At 45.3% G+C, this 18,942-nt stretch overlaps 2 protein-coding genes across 2 annotated transcripts in view; both read right to left on the bottom strand.

The window, feature by feature from the left end:
* Window positions 1-9,296, bottom strand: part of LOC103479190 (leukocyte cell-derived chemotaxin 1-like) — a 13,077-nt gene extending 3,781 nt beyond the window's left edge. The window contains exons 1-4 of the mRNA XM_008433486.2: window positions 9,188-9,296; window positions 8,919-9,059; window positions 4,963-5,103; window positions 4,392-4,511 (exon numbers count right to left, since the gene is read on the bottom strand). Of these exons, the coding sequence (XP_008431708.2) occupies window positions 4,392-4,511; window positions 4,963-5,103; window positions 8,919-9,059; window positions 9,188-9,259 (474 nt within the window). The 5' untranslated portion in view covers window positions 9,260-9,296. The remainder of the gene's footprint in view (window positions 1-4,391; window positions 4,512-4,962; window positions 5,104-8,918; window positions 9,060-9,187) is intronic.
* Window positions 9,297-11,553: 2,257 nt separating this feature from the next.
* LOC103478938 (protocadherin-8) lies at window positions 11,554-17,088 on the bottom strand. Its single transcript, XM_008433083.2, has 3 exons — window positions 13,026-17,088; window positions 12,687-12,912; window positions 11,554-12,543 (listed from the first exon to the last, which is right to left on the bottom strand). Exons 1-3 carry the CDS (start codon window positions 15,516-15,518, stop codon window positions 12,191-12,193), a joined length of 3,072 nt encoding a protein of 1,023 aa, XP_008431305.1. The 5' UTR covers window positions 15,519-17,088; the 3' UTR covers window positions 11,554-12,190.
* Between the last annotated feature and the right edge of the window lie 1,854 nt (window positions 17,089-18,942).

Below are 18,942 nucleotides of genomic sequence, written 5' to 3'. Positions count from 1 at the left end.
ATTTTACGCTATCGCGGACTGTTGTTACGGCTTCCATAGCTAAAATATGGATGCATTATGCTAAGACGGCTGAGTCGAAGCTTGTTTAGTAAGAGTTTTATGATTTTTTTAAATAGAAGCATGCATGTTTCATAGCTACAGGGATGTTATGTATGTATAGATTACAAATTCACAATATTACTTGGTCTGGAAACGGACACATTTGTAGTTTAACAGGTGAGATAGTTCGATAGTTTTAGCCAACATTTAGCTCCTCTTATCTGGGGAAAATAAAAACTGTAACCTGCCTTAGATCAAGGTCACACTGGRTAACAAATATGGAAACCATTCAAATAATTTACAGCACAAGAAATAAGGTGAAACTTTTATGTATTTATTTACTTAAGATGAACTTACTTTATTACTTGCTACGGAATATATTGATGTGAGAATCTATATTAAGCTTAAGGTTTCAGTATATTTTTCTGTTTGTCTTTCAGCCTACACTTCTCAGACCTGGTAGCTGCCAACACTTTGCAGAGGCAGCCGCCRCCAGGATGCCAGAAGGTCCCACAGGTAATAACATCCATTGTTAATTATCTGGAGTGGCAATCACAAATAGTTCAGGCAATTAAAAACTCCAGCCGCACATTTACTTAGACATCTAAAATAGAGCTGAACTTGGAAAGGAACACGCAGAAAGGTCAACAGAATGTATCTGTGGAAACACAAAGAATTAGACCGAGTCCTTCAGTACGATCACAGTGGACAGATTGCAGCCTAATTAAGTGACCTATGAAGCCATTTTTTTTCTTTTTGCACAGAGTTTTATTGACGCTTCAAAAACCCAAAATCCTACCCAATACAAATATCTTAGTACATTTGAAATAAGACTAAACCTAAAATAAGCTTTTCAGCAAGTTAAAGCCAGTACTTTTTCATCAATATTAAGGAATTGTTGACTTAAAACAAGCACCTGTTTCTTGCTGAAAAGTTCATCTTAATTCAAGTGTACTAATATATTTGCTCTACAAACTAGACCAAAACTATTTGGTAAGATTTTGTGATTTTTTTGCAGTGTCATCCTTCACGTACTTTCAAAACCACGTTTCATTTTCCTTCCATAATCATGAACCGGCTTTGTGTTGGTCTATAGCAAATATCCCATTAAAAACAACAAGTACATATTTTAAGGTGTATCACTGCTAAAGTCATTCCCAAGCAGACATTACAAGAACAAAACAATAGTTTGCTGCAGGGGTTTTTCTGTATCTTGTCACTCCCCTTTAAATAACCCACACTCTCCRCATCATGTCCAAGTCTAATCCTCATTATYGGTGCCCCGTTAACGCTCCGTTTTGGGATTATAAAGTCAAGCCCGAAGGCACTCCAGGGTGCAATATGTAGATTTTGCTTTCGCGCTGACATTTGGCTGCACGCACGTAACGTCGGGTCTTGTCARCATCCGACAGAGGGGGTCAGCGGGGAAGAGGTTTGACGTCCTGAAYGGACGGGAGTCTGCTTAAGATCCGAATGAGGTCTTGCCCCATAAACATACRTGTTGTGTGTGTCCACGGCCTGCAGGAGAGGAAGAGGGGAAAGTCTGCTGGGATGATCTCGCCCAGAGGCTGCACTGCACCAACCAAAGTCACGTTTAGGGAACCGTTCAGAAATGACTTTTTTTTTTTTCTTTCCCAGCTCAACATAATTTGCTGGAGGGACAAATAAAAGCAGGGGGTCCTTCTTCACTGCTCGTCTGACTGATAAGAGTTTATCTGACCCGCTCCCACTGGATCAAGGAGGGGGGTTTTGTGTGTGTGTGTGTGTGTGTGTGTGTGTATGTGTGTGTGTGCTTATCTAACCCATATTTCCCATCATTCTAAATTATAGCAAATGACCAGCCTGCAGCAACCATTATAACRACATCTCCATGTCTTCCAAACACACGCGGGCTTCACACATGGCGTACACAGACACACACACACGCGGCGCACCCACGATCATTTATGAGGCAATAACGCAAACACACACCCGAGCGCAAATGTGAAATAAATGATCGTTTATGAGGCAGACAGAGGCAATAAGAGCAGCCTTGCGTGATAATTAATTGTGTTGTTGTTGCGTTCACGTGGGAGTGTTTGTGCGCGTATGCGTCGACARKGGAAGCGGTTGGTGCTGATGCGGATTTATGCGGATGCGAGGCTTACCCAGAACTAAATGATTTTAATTATCACGCGGCCTCAATTGAGCAATCACACGCTGTGGTGTGTTTTTGTGATAACAATCCTCTCACACATACACACACATGCACACACGGCGTGCAAGTCCTCCTACTGTTTGTGTGTGTGTGTGTGTATGTATGTGTGTGTGTGTTACCCTCGCAAGCTGTCACTAGTCACCTGTGTGGTCCTGATAGGTGACTTGCTTAAATTTCTGAGCTCGCATTAGCGGTAATTAAAAAGTGGCAGCTGTTTAGAGCAGTGATGTTAARTATAGAGAATTAGTTTTCATAAATACCTGTGAGGAGCTTTAGGATTTGTAATTGCGAGCTTGTGACACGGGCTACATTTATTAATCCCTTAAACTTCAACAACGCTCCACATAAACACGCACTAAGGRTTAAAAAAAGGGCTGCACTGATCGCAGTTTTCTGGCTGATCATCGATTACCAATCTTTTAAAATGCTTAAACTGCCAATTCCAATTTTGGCCGATACCATTTTTTTTTTTGTCTGAAATGTTGCTCAATACAGCAAGAAAGTTGTCAAGGTGGCAACAGTAGGGTCACTATTGTTAATTGTGAACGTGCAGACATGACTTAGAGGGCCGATCTGTCAGTCCAAACCTTTCTCACCGGAGAGTAACAGAGGACAGTGTTTGATTTTTACACATTTGCCAAGCTTGATAAGATTGGCTTCATATGTAAAAATCGGCCGATCACCGATCTCCCAAAATGAAGGAAATCGGCTGGACGATAAATCAGCTGGACGATAAATGGGTGCATCCCTGTTTAAAAACCTTGTAGCTGACCAAACTGTCACGTTTCAGTAAGAAGGAGAGCTAATGCTAACAGGACGCTATTCAGAAGTCATAAATACATAGATTTTACCTCTCATTTTGTGCAGCAGCCATGTTAGATGCTAAACTCAGGACCACTAGTCAGCCTTMCACTTTTCTGTTTGGATTGTTTGGTTGTTTCCAGTTGGGAAATCAGAAACGGTTAGATAAGCACAGTAGTCGGAAAACTCGTTGGTCATCAGCACGACAGTGTTAGACCCACGCAAAGAAAATAAAAATAATAAACTTAAGAGAATGAAGTCATAAAATTACAATAGTAAARTTGTAGAATCACCAGAATAAAGTCATAATGATTCTCGCACAGCTTTATTCTCATAATATTATGGTTTTATTCTTGTAATATTAATGATGTATTTTCATAATTTTATGACTTTATTCTTGTAATTACGTTTTTAAAATCTTTCCTTAGTACAGCCCTCAYGCTCCGTTGCATATCAGGACTTGTGCGGGGCTAGCTGCTAACATCTCTGCAGACCCCACACATCCTGGACCGCAAACTGTGAAGACKTTTTCCGTCAGGTCGACGCCACAGAGGCAGTTTCTCCTCCCAACTCATGCACGCGTTTCGAGGAAGGAGGGACTCGTATCTCAATTCTTGCTGCTCTGATCAACAAAACGGAAAACATTCAATCCCAAGAAAATCAGGAACCTGCATGATGGGAAAATGTTTCTGTTTTGGAGCTACTATGATTTCTACCAAAGAAAAATAGTACTTTATTCAATTAAAGTGTAGGTGAAATTAATTAAAATTTGAATCTGAATCATAGTTTTTAATTGGGGGGTGAAAAAAAAATCATAAGTACTTTTAAGTTGGCCCCTGTAGGAAAACGTTTGAACATCACCAATGCAGAGGAACCATTAGCTTCCAAACTGAGCGGCACGGAGAACTGAATACATTTAAGACGATTGTGCTGCCGGCTGAGTTGGTTTTAACCAAAGCACGATTCATAATTAGGCTGAGGAATTACAGATATAATTTTCCATCTCTTGAATAAATGGAACAAAGGCTGAAAAAGCATTTCGAACAAAGACAAAGCGGATCACGCACAAGCTGGGCACACATCTGACTAAATACTTCTTTTCAGATGGGTTTCTGTCTCTTCACAATGGATGAGACATGTTGGTTACACAGTATAACCAGCAGATATGTTTGCAGCAGAAGAAATCCAAGCTAAAATGATAACAATCAGTTATAAATGATTTATCGTCTGTTTTTTGRCAAAGCAACAGAAATTCACAGTTCATCAGATTTTAGCTCATTGCAGGGATAAAGAGCAGCAAGTATGCAAATGAAAAAAAAACAGAAAACAAAACAAACAAAAAACCAGAAATTCATCTCACCAGTTCAAATGTCGTCGGGTCMTTGATCAGAGGCTCCACATCCGGGAGCTGAGCTTTAACCTGGGTCCTGATGAAGCACTTGTCTCCCCCCGAAAACCGGATGGCTGTAATTCCCTGAAAAAGTTTTTGAAAGCGCGAGTTTATATCTGTTCACCTCACCAATAATGTCACACTCCAGATCTGATGCATTTGTGCACAACTTCAAATATATATGAAAAAAAAAAAAAAAGAATCAAAAGGACCGTGATTAAAGGTCAAAATTTTAATATTCAACGCCGTCAAACGCCGCCGCACTTCTCTGATTAGCCTGATTGGGGCTCTTTAATTAAAGGTCAAAAACCACCAGTCTGAATGCGCCGGAAATCAGAGGGCCGATGCATCTTGACACTGATTTTTTCCCGAGGGGATCCGATGTCTACTTGTTCTTCATTCCTCCACCGGGTTAATGAGCCAATCTTCCCCCGACCCCCGAGAGGAGCCGCCGTCGTTCCGACCAATCTCACTGATTCCGCCGACGCGGCCAACGGCGCCGCGATGTTCTCCGATCGCTTCGCATGAAACTCACAATCTCGAAGTCGTGGACCTCCAGCGCCTCGTCGGCGCCGCTGCCTGTGCTGAACGTCTCCATGTTGTTGGCGGAGTCGATCTCCATGGAGCCCTTCTCCACCTTGCCGTTGATGCTCATGGTGTAGTGGACATTGTAGACCTGCGGACACACACACACACACACGCACCACACGCATACGATGAGCGACAAAGAACACGCTCCGCAAACTTTTCCATGTTTTGCTACGTTACCACAAACTTCGGTGAGGTTTTATTTTTTTTTTATCATTATTTTTTTTTAGGATTTAACATGACCGAGCAGCACAAATTAATGCATAATTTAAACCGTTTCTCGTAATCAGAATGATAAAGTTTGACTTTGGAGAATCTTTAGAGCAAAGTCCATGTAGTAGAAGATTATTACACTGCGAAAACACAAAATCTTACAAAGTATTTTGGTCTAATTTCTAGGGCAAATATCTTAGTGAACTTGAAATAAGACAAAAATTGATTTCAAGTGACGAGATATAAAGACTTGTTTTAAGTAAGTAACTCCTTAATATTGCTAAAAAACTATTTCCCTTTTGCAGATTATTTGTCTTATAACTTGACATTTTCTCTTTGTTTTAAGTTAATTTATCTGCCTATGGATCAAATAGTTTTTCATCTATATTAAGGAATTATTTACTTAAACAAGCTTCTATGTCTTGCTAAAAGGTTACTAGTAAGTTTGTTTAGTCTTATTTCAAGTTTACGAAGATATTTTCACAAAAAAACTAGACCAAAAAAAATTCTTGATAAGATTTTGTAATTTCAACAGTTTTGGTCAGTATCTGTGAATACTACGTTCTTGCATTCATTGTTTCTTAAAGGGGCACTATTATGTATTTTCCATCTGCACAGTGCCATTTCATAGCACTATCAAGCAAGTATGTATGGAACCTCCAGTTCTAAAAATGCTGTATCTATCAAACATAACTTAAAAGAAATTTGACTTTGCAATTTGACCCCTTGAAATTGGGCTTCTGTCTCTTTAAGACGCTGCTACTCTTTCCGACCCTCCGCCTTCAACATGTCATCACATCAGTGCTTCTCATTATGCCGTCTACAACCGTTCATTGGACTGAGAAGTTCTTCTTATGATGAGTGGCAGATCCGCCAGGTGAAACCCTGAAAATACCACCATTTATTTCTTAAGAAAAAAGAAACTAATTTCTTTATTTTTTTTCCCCCAGTATATCATACAATCAGTCAATTTTTCGCCAAATCTGTCACTACGTACTTTGTGTCTTAAACGGATAATTAGCGCAAATGTTGCACCATGGTAGTGCAAGGTCACACACACACACAGTGACTGTTCCCTATACGTGTTTCAGTTCATTAGACAGGCAGTTATTACGGGTTCATTTCTTCGTCAGAGAAATGCTGCTTAGACTCTAGGAGCAAAAGTTTCCTCCCATTGCTACAGCAACCGTGGAGCAGAGCTGACACCCGCATCCCAGGAAGCTTCATTATGCCGATCCGAAGTGTTATATAAATATTCACAAAAATGTACTTTTTTTCTTTTTTAATTACCATTCATTCCAAAATCAAGTATATCCCCAGAGAACCGGTACTGAAGCCCTTCATTATGTCGTTATGTTACTTCCAATCTACATTGCTGTCATATAAATATTCAGTTTCTAGATGTGCAAAGTCGATAAACCTTCAGTCGCCCATGCTTCGATTCATTTTGGTATAACATATTTGAAAATCTTCTTTCCCTCACTGACTGCATAAAATCTTTACAACTTCATACTGAACTGTGTCATTGTATCGTAAAACGTGGGAAAGGCCAGAAGGTGTGAGGACGTTTGGAGGCTCTGTGGCTGACATGCACAGTTTCGGACCGGCGTGTAAAGTGTGAAGGTCCTGAGAGTGAACCCACCCCACACTGATGTGTAAGTAAATAAAACTTTATTCATATAAAGTTCAAGATTGAAAAAAAAAAAAAAAGTCCTTCAACAAAATAACAAACACACAAAACAAATGATACTTGAGTTGGAGGAAGGGAGTTGGAGCCAACAGGAACCTCTGTCTGCTTTAGTATTTAGGTTTGAATGGGGGGACAATCGGCAAGTCTTCACAGGACCTCAAGGCCCTGATGGAGGTGCAGGGATGCAAAGGTTTGTGGTATGGGTCAGTGTGTGTCCATACAGAGCTCCCCTGTTCAAAACCAATGTCTTGAAATGCACAAGAGAATCAGCAGGGAGTCGATGAAGATGCATTTGAAGTGGAGTTACATGAAGATCCAGTCAGGAGCCCAGCAGGAACAAACTTGCAAACTGCAATTTTTGTCTTTTTTAATGACGTATAATGTGATTAAATGTATTCACGGGTAATGTTAATTGCGTTTCTTATATAATGGAACGCAATTTTGATTTCTTGACATCAGCAGAATGAAAACATAGTTTTGCGCACTTTTGTAACAACAACTCGTCTAGTGATGGGAAATATTCTTAAAAAGTGACCGTATCGGACCGAGAGGGAGCAGGTAAAGCAGGAAAAGCCCTAAAACAGAGTCCTGTGGAACGCCGAAGTTAAAGGAACGTTTTCTGTACATGAATGTAGCCAAGAAGGACAGGAAGTGGTACGAGGATGAGGGCGCGGGATTTATTTAATAACAGTTATCTTGAGGGCAAACTGTGATTTCAATTGAGTTTCTTATTTAATGGAAACGCCGCAATTACTAAATTGTGTTGTTGTTTTTTTTATATTAGTGGAATATTAACAAAGGTTTGCACACTTTTGTAATGGAAACACAGCAAGTGATAGGAAATATCCTTAAAAGATATCAGTATCAAACCAAGAGGGAGCAGAAACAGCGACGGCCCCAAAGCAGAGCCCTGTGGAACGCCAAAACGAACGGGACACGAATGAGATCTGTGCGCAAATGTTTAAAGAAGAACCCGAAATGCCAACCCGACTCCTCAGTCTGCCTCGCGAGGTCGGACGGTCAACAGTGTCGTTTTGTTCTCTTACATTCACCTCTGCCTTTCTCTCAGTTAAACCTGACACTTTTCCACAAACGTCCCACCTTACTTTCTTCGCCTCATCTTTATGAGACACGCATTCCACACTCGGTTTAGTCTGGCCGTCCGTCAATCTCGTCTCGTCTCATTTCCTCGCCACAGACCCTTCCAGTCTCTCAGGAACAGAAAGCGTGCACGCCACCGACCGCGTTTTGCCCCTTGTGTTTTCCACCTCTTGCCCCCGGAGCTTCGGCCGGACCAGAGAGAGAGAGGGAGAGGGAGGGGGCCCCTCGCTCCACTGCTCTCCACCTCGTTGCACCAGTTCAGGTTCCCGCAGCACAATGGCTCCATTCATTTGCCTCACACTGTACCACAGAGAGGAGGCAGATGATTTACACTTCTCCGTTTGCCTAAATACCAACAATTTAAAAAAAAATAAATAAATAAAAAAATTTGAGCTCCTCCATCTGTTTTGATCTGCTGGGACTTTAATTCAAGCAAGTTGGACATCCTAACACCGATGACTAATAAGCTTTTTGCTTTATTCCTTCGTTTTGAACATATTCAAGAGACGTCTTTCTAGACTGCCATTTTCTCCAAAGAGAGCTGGTTTTCTTTTCTTTTTCTAAGTGGATATAGCGAAGAAGAGAGGAGTTTGGGAGTATTTGAGCTTTATTAAACTGGTACAAACTGATTAGTCACATCCCTCCCGTTTTTTAATCTGTGCTTTTAATGGAGCTGCAGCAACCAAAGAACCACTGGGCACAACCCTGAAAACAAAGACACAAGAAAAAGAGCCGGTGCCCTTTAATGCTGACAAACACATTTCAATATGCATACAATAATAAACCAGAACCTCTCATCGAACTGCACTGTCGTCTTTCTCATCGACCCACGTTACGTCTCAGGCGGGCTAAGAGTTTCTCCCGCACACAGAGCCGCAGGTGTGAAACGTCACTCTTACGTGTTTCTCGTTGTTGTTCCAGAAGTAGAAAGCGCCGGCGGCTCCCAGCAGCAGCAGAACGGCTCCGGTTACCAGCACGGCGATCCCGGCCTTCAGCAGGCGTCCGGTGGAGGCCGGTTTCACCGCCACGGCGGAGTAGGCCTGGACGGGTTCGACACGAGCAACAAAAACAAACGACGCATGAGACTTTTGTGGTTTGACTGAGCTGGTCACCCTTAGGGGGATGCACAGCAGGGTGCCACGGCTTCGTCTTGCACCAAGCAACTCACCGGCGGCATGAAGTGATGCTGGTCCTCTGGTTCCGCCGTTGTGATGGGTATTTTCTCTGAGCTCCCGGCCATGACTGGAGCCAAACAGACAAATACCTTTTTAAGCCCCAGTTCACTCAATTCCCCCATCCTCTGCCCCCCCTCCTCTCTGTGTGTCTCTCTCTCTCTTTCTTAGAAAAGGAGGAGGGTACTTCTCGGCCAAACTTTACTCCTAAGCCCAAGCTGAGCATTTTCCGCTCTTAGAACTTTTAATAAAAAAGGTAAAGTTAAGGTTGTAACTTCAAGCTGATTAGCAGCCAGAGAAGACATTAATGTAACTCAGAGGTTTTTTTTAATGCTTTCTTCCAGAAATATCATTAACCATTTTTTCCCCTTTGAAGCTTCCATAGGCTTTTGCTCATGCAACTTACATGAGTCTGATCCCGCTCTGATCCGCAGGATTTCATATCATTAGGTCTTATGACAACCTCAGCGCTGCCGACTTGGACCTGTTCAGTAATCGTGATGATAGCGGAGGAGGGGTGTTTTTTTTTCTTTCTTTCTCCGTTTTCATCCCAACTTTGCACAGCTCTACCTCTTGATTTTGTTCCCTCCCCAGAGTAGTTACTGTTTCAGGTCAAAGGTTACTCCTGCGGAATGTCGCAGGTTTTGTTTTCCCTCCTCCTCCTCCTTGATGGACATGGCGACGAGCCAAAGCTGTCCTCTCTCTCTCTCTCTCTCTCCCTCTCTCTCTCTCTTTTTCTCTCTCTCTCTCTCTCTCTGTCTTTCTCTCTCTGAGCCGCATTCCTGCACCGCCTCCTGCGTTTGCTGTTAATAAAACATGCCCTGAATCCATGAATGATAATGATGGGATTATGTGTGCGTTTGGCATGTGGACAAAAATAAATACATTTAAAAAATGGGGTTCTGTTGAAGTAATGAGAAGATCTGGAAGCTCACAGTGTTTTAGAAAAGTATTTCTACTTTAAATATGGTCATCATTCACACTGAAACATGTCCAGTTGGGCTTGAATGCCACTCAAGTAAGGAGGGGAAACTATTACTTCAAAAGAAACACAAGAATCAGATTGCGGTTTGAAGATCCACACATGGACAAAGACATTCATGTTTGGAGACCTGTAGTCTGACAAAACTAAAGCGGAACTGTTTGGTCTGTTGTTACATTTGGAGATAAAACCTGGGAACAGCATCCCATCTGTTTTAGTATGGGGGTGGCAAGCATCGTGTTGGCTAAAATAGATGACATCATTATTAAAGAATATTATGTGGAAATATTAAGGCAGCATCATCCAGGAAGTTGATAATTTGGGTCCAACATCATCCAGAAAGTTGGGCCCATTAGGTCCAAATGGGTCTCACAAAAAGGGACATTGACCCTTAGCATGCAGCCAAAATAGTTGTAAAGTGGCTTACAGACAACAAAGTCAATGTTTTTTGGTGTGGTCGATGCCAAAATCCTTGATCTCAGTCCGACAGAGATATTTGATATGAAACGGCAGGTGTGACAAAGGAGCCTTACAAACCTGACTGTCAGATGGAACTCCAAAAAAACTACTGAGAAGCTTGTGGAAAGAAACCCAAAAGGTTTGACCCGAGTCATGCAGGTCAAATGTTGAATTGAAATTTTTTTTTTTTTTTTAGCTGTAATGAGGAAATTTATGGAAACATCTAATTTTGAAGACACCGATACATAAATCTCTAATATACTCTTTTATTATTGTGATTCTGGGCATAAAACTGACCTAAAACATGAGACGTTTGGTCTGATTTCACTTCAGACAGTGAGAAAACAAAGGTGCATGTGTGTTTTTGTTCAGTGTATGTAAACGTCTGGTGTCGACTGTAAATGCAAGTAAGTCAGAGATGAAGAGCAGGATCACTAAGGCGGGTTTTGGCTGAAATGGTGGGAGCCAGAGGAGGGGGTGGATGGATTGCTGAAAAGCGCCTCAGTCTGTTTTTGGCATCTCACCAGCAAAATCATGTATTCACAGAGAGAAAAAAAAAAAAACTTAGGTGACCTTCCTTGGCGGGCTGCAAGGACGCTCAGGCTCAGTCATGCTGCAATAACAGCGACGCCTGTTGGCTCCCGCTACTGACTGACTGACGCTCCGTCATCCTCTGGAACAAACTGCAACGCGCGGGTTCACAAGAGTATCTCAAAGTTTATTTCTTTTCATAATATTGTGAAGATTTAAAAAAAAAAATTCTGTACAATGAATTATTGCATTCAAATGTTTTCATACATGGTTATCAACTTGATACATTTTGGGTCACCAGCCCCTCAAATGGAACATTTTCTGAGGGCGTTTTAAATAATAGGCATGCTTAAAGATCTGTTTTTACATATATACATTTCCTTTTTGTGCTTTTTTTTAATTTTTTTTTTTTAGAAAAATAAAAATCTCTCCATGTACAAGTCTTGCATATGATACACTTCATGTCCAACAAATGTCCCAAAGTGATTGACTGGACCTCAGAGGCGGCTCTCGGCACAGAGACAGACATACCCAAGAGCCGACCCAAGGCATAAGGAAACTGTGTAGCTGCTCAGGGCCTCCAGAGCCAACAGGGGGAGGCAAAGAGCTCTACAACTGTTGCACAAGTCAAGTTTTAGATTTTTTTGTTTTGTTTTCTTGTACAAGTGATACATCTGCAGTTTATTGTGCAAAATAAAACTTGTGATCATATTATACATCATATTTGAAATCATTTAGTATTTATATGGTTTTTACAGTTTATGCTATACAATCATGGTAACTTTTCTGTTATATGAATGATGCGTTAACTTTTGAACATGTCTGATATAAAAGGGATTATTTGAATGATGCCAGCTGATGAGGACCCCAAATCAGATTCTGCTCAGGGCCCCATTCAGTCTTGGACCGGCTCTGTATGCCAGGACAGGATTCTGTGAGCTCACTCAGCTTTGAAGCATCATAAATTAAAACTCTGGAAAGTCTGTGCATTTCATCGAGAGCGTGAGAGCTTGTGCGGCACTCTGCCCTAGACGTCGTTGTTGGGGCAGTGCGTCGGAGTTGGGGTGTAAACAGGGATGGCAACTTCGCTGATCTCCTGCACCCTCACTGGTCTGGGCGGGGTGACCAGGACGTAGTCGTATTCGCTGTGCAGGACCTTCTCGTAGACGCTCTGCAGCCCCACCGTTTTGGGGATGTGGGCCTGGTAGTAGTTGTCCCTGCGGTTGGGGTCCCGGGGCAGCGAGGCCGTCTTGGGCAGGCTGCTGAAGGAGGAGAGGGTTGGGGCCGGAGAGGGGGCCGCGTTGGCTCTGGTGGCCGTGGGGCTCCAGCATCTGTCCGAGTGGCCCAGGACTTTACACTCGCTGGTGCATGCCCACAGAGCTAATAGAGGAACAAGGTTAGGTTAGAAATGTGGACTGGCACAACTCATCTCTTTAATCTATTGTTAAAGATTAAAGAGATGGTGTCTTCACCATCTCTTTAATCTGGTGTCTTCACTCCTTTTTGGTGTCTTCACTCCTTACCATTTTGCCCCCCCATGGGAGGAACCATGACTCCATCCTTCTTCAGGCCAGTGTCTCCGCTGACATCACTGTCACTGTCATTGAAGTCGCTGTCCCCCTTGCCACTATCTTTTCCACTGAAGGCGGGGTCCCGGGCAGAGATGGTGGTGTATGAGTTGCCCTTCCAGATGGTGATGGGCCTCACCGCCTCTTTACCGTTCCCATAGCCAGGCAGAGTGGAGTATCCCTGAAGGAGAGAAGAAGAGGAAGAAGAAGAAGAAGAAAGCACGTTAGTGTCTGCTTAGTAAACACATTTCTCCCTCCTCTTCACAACCCCTCTGTCCCAAAGGAGCATCTCACCTCGTGTTTATTCCCTCGGAGTTTGCTGTTGTTGTCTGAGTCATACACACAGGGCACCTCGCTGCCGTCCTCAGAGGCCGAGCACATGTCGCTGCCCCCGGGGTGAGCCGGAGTGAAAGCACCGGGCTGGCTGCTGTACGAGTGTCCGTCAAAGACCTCCGCTCCCCCTCCTCCTCCTGCACCCGCTCCTACTCCTCCCCCCGCGGCTCCGTGGAGGGGCAGAAGCGGGTTGTCCCCCGCGTGGTTCCTGCCCCGCTCCAGCGTGCCCTTCTCCCCGTAGGAGTCGCTGTCCTCCCCGCTTTTGTCCCGCCGGCGCCGGTTGCAGGTGGTCGCGATGAGGATGATGGCGAGCAGCAGGAGCGTGCAGCTTCCCGCAAGCACGACGATGATCACCACAGACAGGTCCCACTGCGAGCGCGCCTCGTCCCCGCCGCCCGCCTGGTACACCGTCCTGTCGCTTGGCGGGGAGCCCGCGATGATGAGGAAGTGGAGCGTGGCGGTGGAGGTGAGCGCGGGCCTCCCGTTGTCGCTCACCGTCACGGTCACGCTCAGGGTTTCGTCCACGTCGTGGCTGAGCACCTGGTTCAGGTAGATATCCCCCGTGACTTTGTTGACGGAGAACACGGAGGGCTCCCCGGTGGCGAGCCCGTACGACAGCTCCGAGTTCATGCCCTCGTCAGCGTCCCGCGCCTCCACTCGGGTCACGATGTAGCCCGTGGGCGCGTCCCGGGGCAGAAGGACCTCAGCCGAGCCGTTGTTGAGCGGTGGCTGCAAGATGAGCGGCGCGTTGTCGTTCTGGTCGATGATCCGGACGTAGACGCTGGCGCTGCCGGACAGAGGCGGGGAGCCGCCGTCGCTGGCTGTAATTCGGAGCTCCAGCTGCTTCATCACCTCGTAGTTGAAGCTCCTGAGCGCGTAAAGAGAGCCGCTGGCGGGATCCAGAGACACGAAGGTGGAGATCGGGGAGCCCATGAAATAGGTGTCCGCTAGTTTGTAAGTGACCTTCCCGTTTGACCCCATGTCCATGTCCCGCGCCACCACCGTGGTGATGTAGGCGCCGGGTGCATTGTTCTCCACCACCGCCACTTCGTACACTGGCTTGCTGAACACCGGCGCGTTGTCGTTCTCATCCGTCAGTCTGATGGTGTACTGCGTGATGGTCCTGAAAGGAGGGGAGCCCAGATCCTCCGCCACCACCGTTAAGTTGTATTCGGGGATCTTCTCCCGGTCCAGCGGGCTGGTGCTCACTATCATGAAGCTGTCCTCGTACGCCTGCTGCAGTCTGAAGTGGTCGTGTCCGTATAGCGTGCAGTGCACCTGCCCGTTTGCGCCAGAGTCTCTGTCCGAGGTGCTGACCAGAGCCACGAAGCTCTCTCTGGCCGCAGCCTCTGTGATGTACGCTATCCCCGCTGTGATAGAGGTCATCGGGGTGATAGAGATCTCCGGCGCGTTGTCGTTCACGTCCAGCACCTGAACTACGATTTTACAAATGGCCGGGCTCGGGTTCGGACCCAGGTCGGTGGCCTGGACGTCAAACTCGTACGTATTCTTGCTCTCAAAGTCAACGGGACTCTCCAGAGTGAGCCGCCCGGTCTTCCTGTCCACCCTGAAGAGTTGCCGTATTTCGGGGGGCACCTGGTTTCCGAACCCGTACACCACCTCGCCGTTCAGCCCTTCGTCCGGGTCCTCGGCGTTCAGGTCCAGCAGCAGGGAGCCCACCGGCGCGTCCTCGGGCAGGTCCACGGAGAAGCTGCTCCTGTCGAACACCGGGCTGTTGTCGTTGTAGTCTTTCACCTTGACATTTATACGCGTCGTCCCGCTGCGGGACGGGTTGCCGCCATCCATGGCGACCAGCTCCAGCGCGTAAGAGGCTTGCGTCTCTCTGTCCAGCTCCTTCATGAGCACCAGCTCCGCATATTTAACCCCGTCGGCCCTGCTGAGCACATCGATGGAAAAGTGACTRTTGACGGAGATCTGGTAGCTCTGGATGTAGTTCACCCCGACGTCCTCGTCCACGGCAAAGTCCAGCGGGATGCGGGTGCCGACCGCCGTGTTCTCGGAGATCTCCAGACTCGACTCCTTTCGGGGGAACTCGGGGGAGTTGTCGTTGATGTCCTTGACCTCCACCTCTACGTGGATGAGCTTGAACTGCTCTTTGGAGAAGCTGACCACGTCGAAGGCGATGAGACAGTGCAGGGTGTGTTTGCAGATCCGCTCCCTGTCCACCCTCTCGCCTATCGTCAGCTGCCCGTCGCTCTCCCTGAGACGGATGAAAGAGGAGTTGAACTGTTTCATCATCCTGAAACTGTTCCTGGAGCCTCCCGATAAGGGCGAAGTAGAGTAAACGTCCTTGGCCAAGTTTCCAATCACTGTCCCCGGCGCGTCCTCCTCAAACGTCTGATATTTCATCGTTTTTCCTTGCGTAAAAGCAGCCAAGACCAGGACGGAGGCGCAAGTAAACACCAGCAGCCCGTTCCACCCTCTTTCTCCCATCTTGATATTCTGAAATTCAGCAAAACTGTCCTCACTGAGTCCAACTTAGGAGTTCAAACAAAAACGCACCTGGTCAAATAATAATAATATAAAAAAGTGTCCTCCTCTCCCTTCAGTCCACGCTCCTGGGTTGTTTGTCAGAACAAAGCCCGTGATAAATATTCCATATGTCTGATTATGCGCACTCAGGATGCGCTCCGCTCTCTCCCTCACTCACTCACTCACTCACTCACTCACTTCTGGAGGTGTGCTGCTCTGTCAGCGCAAGCGGGCTGCAGTGTCTGCGGGAGGGTTTATATGGCGAGGCATGCAAATGAGCCGCACTGTGACCAATCCGGGCTTTGAGATGGGGAAGACAGAGAGAGAGAGGGAGGGGATGGGGGTCTTCTGCGAGACCTCTAAACCCTGTTTAGAGATTCCTGGGCTGTCCGGAGCAAGTTGGCACYCAATTTGTGGGCTAAATGCAGAGCTTGATTTAATACAGCCATAGTTTCCGTTGCTTGTTTATGTTCCTCGGGGCTGTTAAATGAGTCTGCGCACCGACACATGGGTGGAGGGGGAGGCACGGAGATGCGCAGTGTCCCTGAGCTAGAGGACAAAGCATTTGAATAGGAGTGTCTGACTGGGACTGATTTTTACCTCTGAATAGAGGTTTCAGGCGYGCGAAGAGATTTACACCGAAACACCGTTTGGATCCCCGCACACGCGTGTCCCGTGTAACCCACTAAGAGAAACCACGAGGTTTGAGATGCGCCACTGACCTCTCCACCTCTAAAGCAGGAGGAGACCTTAAACTCGAAGCACGCACGACACAATTTATCATTTTCACCTCATCCTCGGAGCGCCCTCATCCCTTCGGCCGGWCAAATATGCTGAATAATGGAAATGGCTACAATGCTTTGGAAGCGTATTCGGACGCTTGACCCGTTTTTTTTTTCACATTATGACACACCACCTGCAACGGTACTGTTTTGGGGATTTTGCGTCATTGTGAACTCAGCAGTAAAATAATATGGARTTTTTACACACAGATTAATCTGAAAAGTGTGGCGTGCTGCTGGGCGCCTCTCAATAGCTTTGGACATGACAGATGGACAAGTTTTGTACATTTTTCTTTGCTCAGCAGCCCGAGTTCAGTCAGACCGGATGGAAACATCAGTTTTCCAAACTTCCCGCACTTTCTCCTTTTAGGTTTAGTTCTCGACTTTGACTGCACAGGAGAAGGATTTGACGTTAAACCATTCCAGTGTAGCTTCGGCTTTATGTTTAGTGTTGTTGTCATGCTGGAATGTCACCTGCGGTCTCTTAAYGGGTTTCCTTCCAGGATTCCCAACCGTCTCATTAAGTCAAAACAGCTACCTTTTCCCTGCATCCCCATGGCACAGTGCTGCCACCACCATGTTTCACAAAGGGCCTGGTGTACTTTGAGGGTCTGCTCTGCTGCGTTAGTTTTAGTTGGACAGTTTGTGTGTGTATTCTGATTGAACAGACCTCAGTTATTCTCACAGTTTGGGATACAAACTTCTCCACAACTTTCCTAATGACCTGCACTGTTCTTTACCCATCGTGATGTTCTCTAATAATAATCTCTAACAATAAATCATATTCTGAAGCGCACTTCTAACTTAACAGGGTTGGTTTTYATAAGACGTTTGTCACACTGGAGTTTGTTTAGGGGTAATATAGTAAATGGGATTGAATGAGGTCCATCTTTCATATTTTTATTGGTGAAAATTAAAAAAAAAAAAATCTCCACTATTTTACTTAAACCTCACAAAGCTTTGTTGATAAGACACTGCCAAGAAATTAATTTCCGCATATGCTCTGAAGAATGTGGTGCTAATGGTGTAATTTCATAAATTCCAATAAATTCTAATAAATTCCCTCTTCCTCCCGTMCACTCACCACCCCTGCTGTGTTCTAATCTTGTAATTGTTTGTCTTTCAGATCATATCTCCAGCTACATGGGGACTATATGCACTCCAACATTGATTTTACTCTAATTCGGTCCTAGCTCAGATCGGCTCACGAGATGTCTTGGGCAGAAAAGAGGGAGACGTAGAGGGGATTTTTTTTCTTTCTTTAAATTAAAACCTATGTTACAGCGCCGTTTAACGCGCGGCTCCCAGTGGCCTCGGCTGCTGGAACAGAGAGCGCAGGTGAAGACACACAAATACTCCCAGATTTTACCCGTTACAAATGGGATTTAGCTGTAAACCCAGAGGGTGAGGGGTGATGGGGTGGGGAGGGTTTATCAGGATTTCAATGGTGAGATTATATCAAAGGCCTATGAAGCCCTCGTTAGCAGCGGTGGGATAATGGCATGACGGGGTCTCCCTTTGCAGCCGTCCTCGCCTGCATTGTGGCCCCTCTGAATCTGTCTGCRCGGGCCCTCGCCCTTTCTGAACCCCTCGCAGCCCCTCCAAGCCCCCCTACCTCCCTCTCAGCCTAACTGTGGCATAATGAAGCAAAGCCACATGTAGCCTTTGTAGCACCATGCCCTTCCACCCCCCCTTGTCCTCTCCAGATCCAGAAACAGTCCCCGGCTATGACTCCTTTCATTACTCGGAGATGGGAGATGAATTGCCCCGGACACCAGGGTCCCCCCCATTAAAATACATTTAGAGACAGACCGGGGCCCCGTCACGGCTCTTTAAGAGATTTTCTCTTTCTTCCTATARGGCTCGCTTACTCGCTCTTTCCCGACCCCTCCTCATGCTGCACCCCCCCAGCCCTTTTTCCAGGGGCAACACTTGCCTTGCAGTGGAAGCTAATACAGGTTGGCATGTTCTATAAAGAACCCATCTGCCACTGAAAGTCAAATAGAAGGCACCTGAATGAACAAGCCCAGCTTAGTTGGGCCTGTCCCAAAGAAGCAGACATGAGACTTTGATTGATTAATGACATCACTTTCCAATTACCCCAGAAGAATGAGATCACCTCATGACTTTATGCTTTAAATGAGCCAGACTTGAGGTCCTGAGGCTTTTTGAAGGATTTTCAACATTTTTTTCTTTTTTCTTTGCAATTTGCCTACTTATTCATTCATTTTCTGTTCAGAGCTCATACCAGAACAGGATATCAGATTGTGTAGCATGTGTGCGCACTGCAACTRGTTGGTGAAATGAAGAAATATTAATTGGCATTGCATCATTGGTTGAAAAAAARAGAAGATATYTAAATATCAGTTTTATTTTTTACATWGAAGATTTCCAGGTTTCAAGTTGGAAACATAAACAGAAAAASTTCTACGTTTTAAGTCAAAAATGTATCTGATTCCATATTTTAAAATCCAGCATGCCTGCCTTTCAAACATAGCGATAGCCACAGTAAAACTGTGAWCTCAACCACATGTGAGTTACTGTAATATACAAATACTTGAGACYCCTCCATAACTGCCTTTTTAAATGGTTCAAACACTAAA

This window comes from Poecilia reticulata, linkage group LG17 (genome assembly GCF_000633615.1).
Source record: "Poecilia reticulata strain Guanapo linkage group LG17, Guppy_female_1.0+MT, whole genome shotgun sequence".
Classification (NCBI taxonomy): Eukaryota; Metazoa; Chordata; class Actinopteri; order Cyprinodontiformes; family Poeciliidae; genus Poecilia; species Poecilia reticulata.
This window is presented reverse-complemented; position numbering and strand designations above follow the sequence as displayed.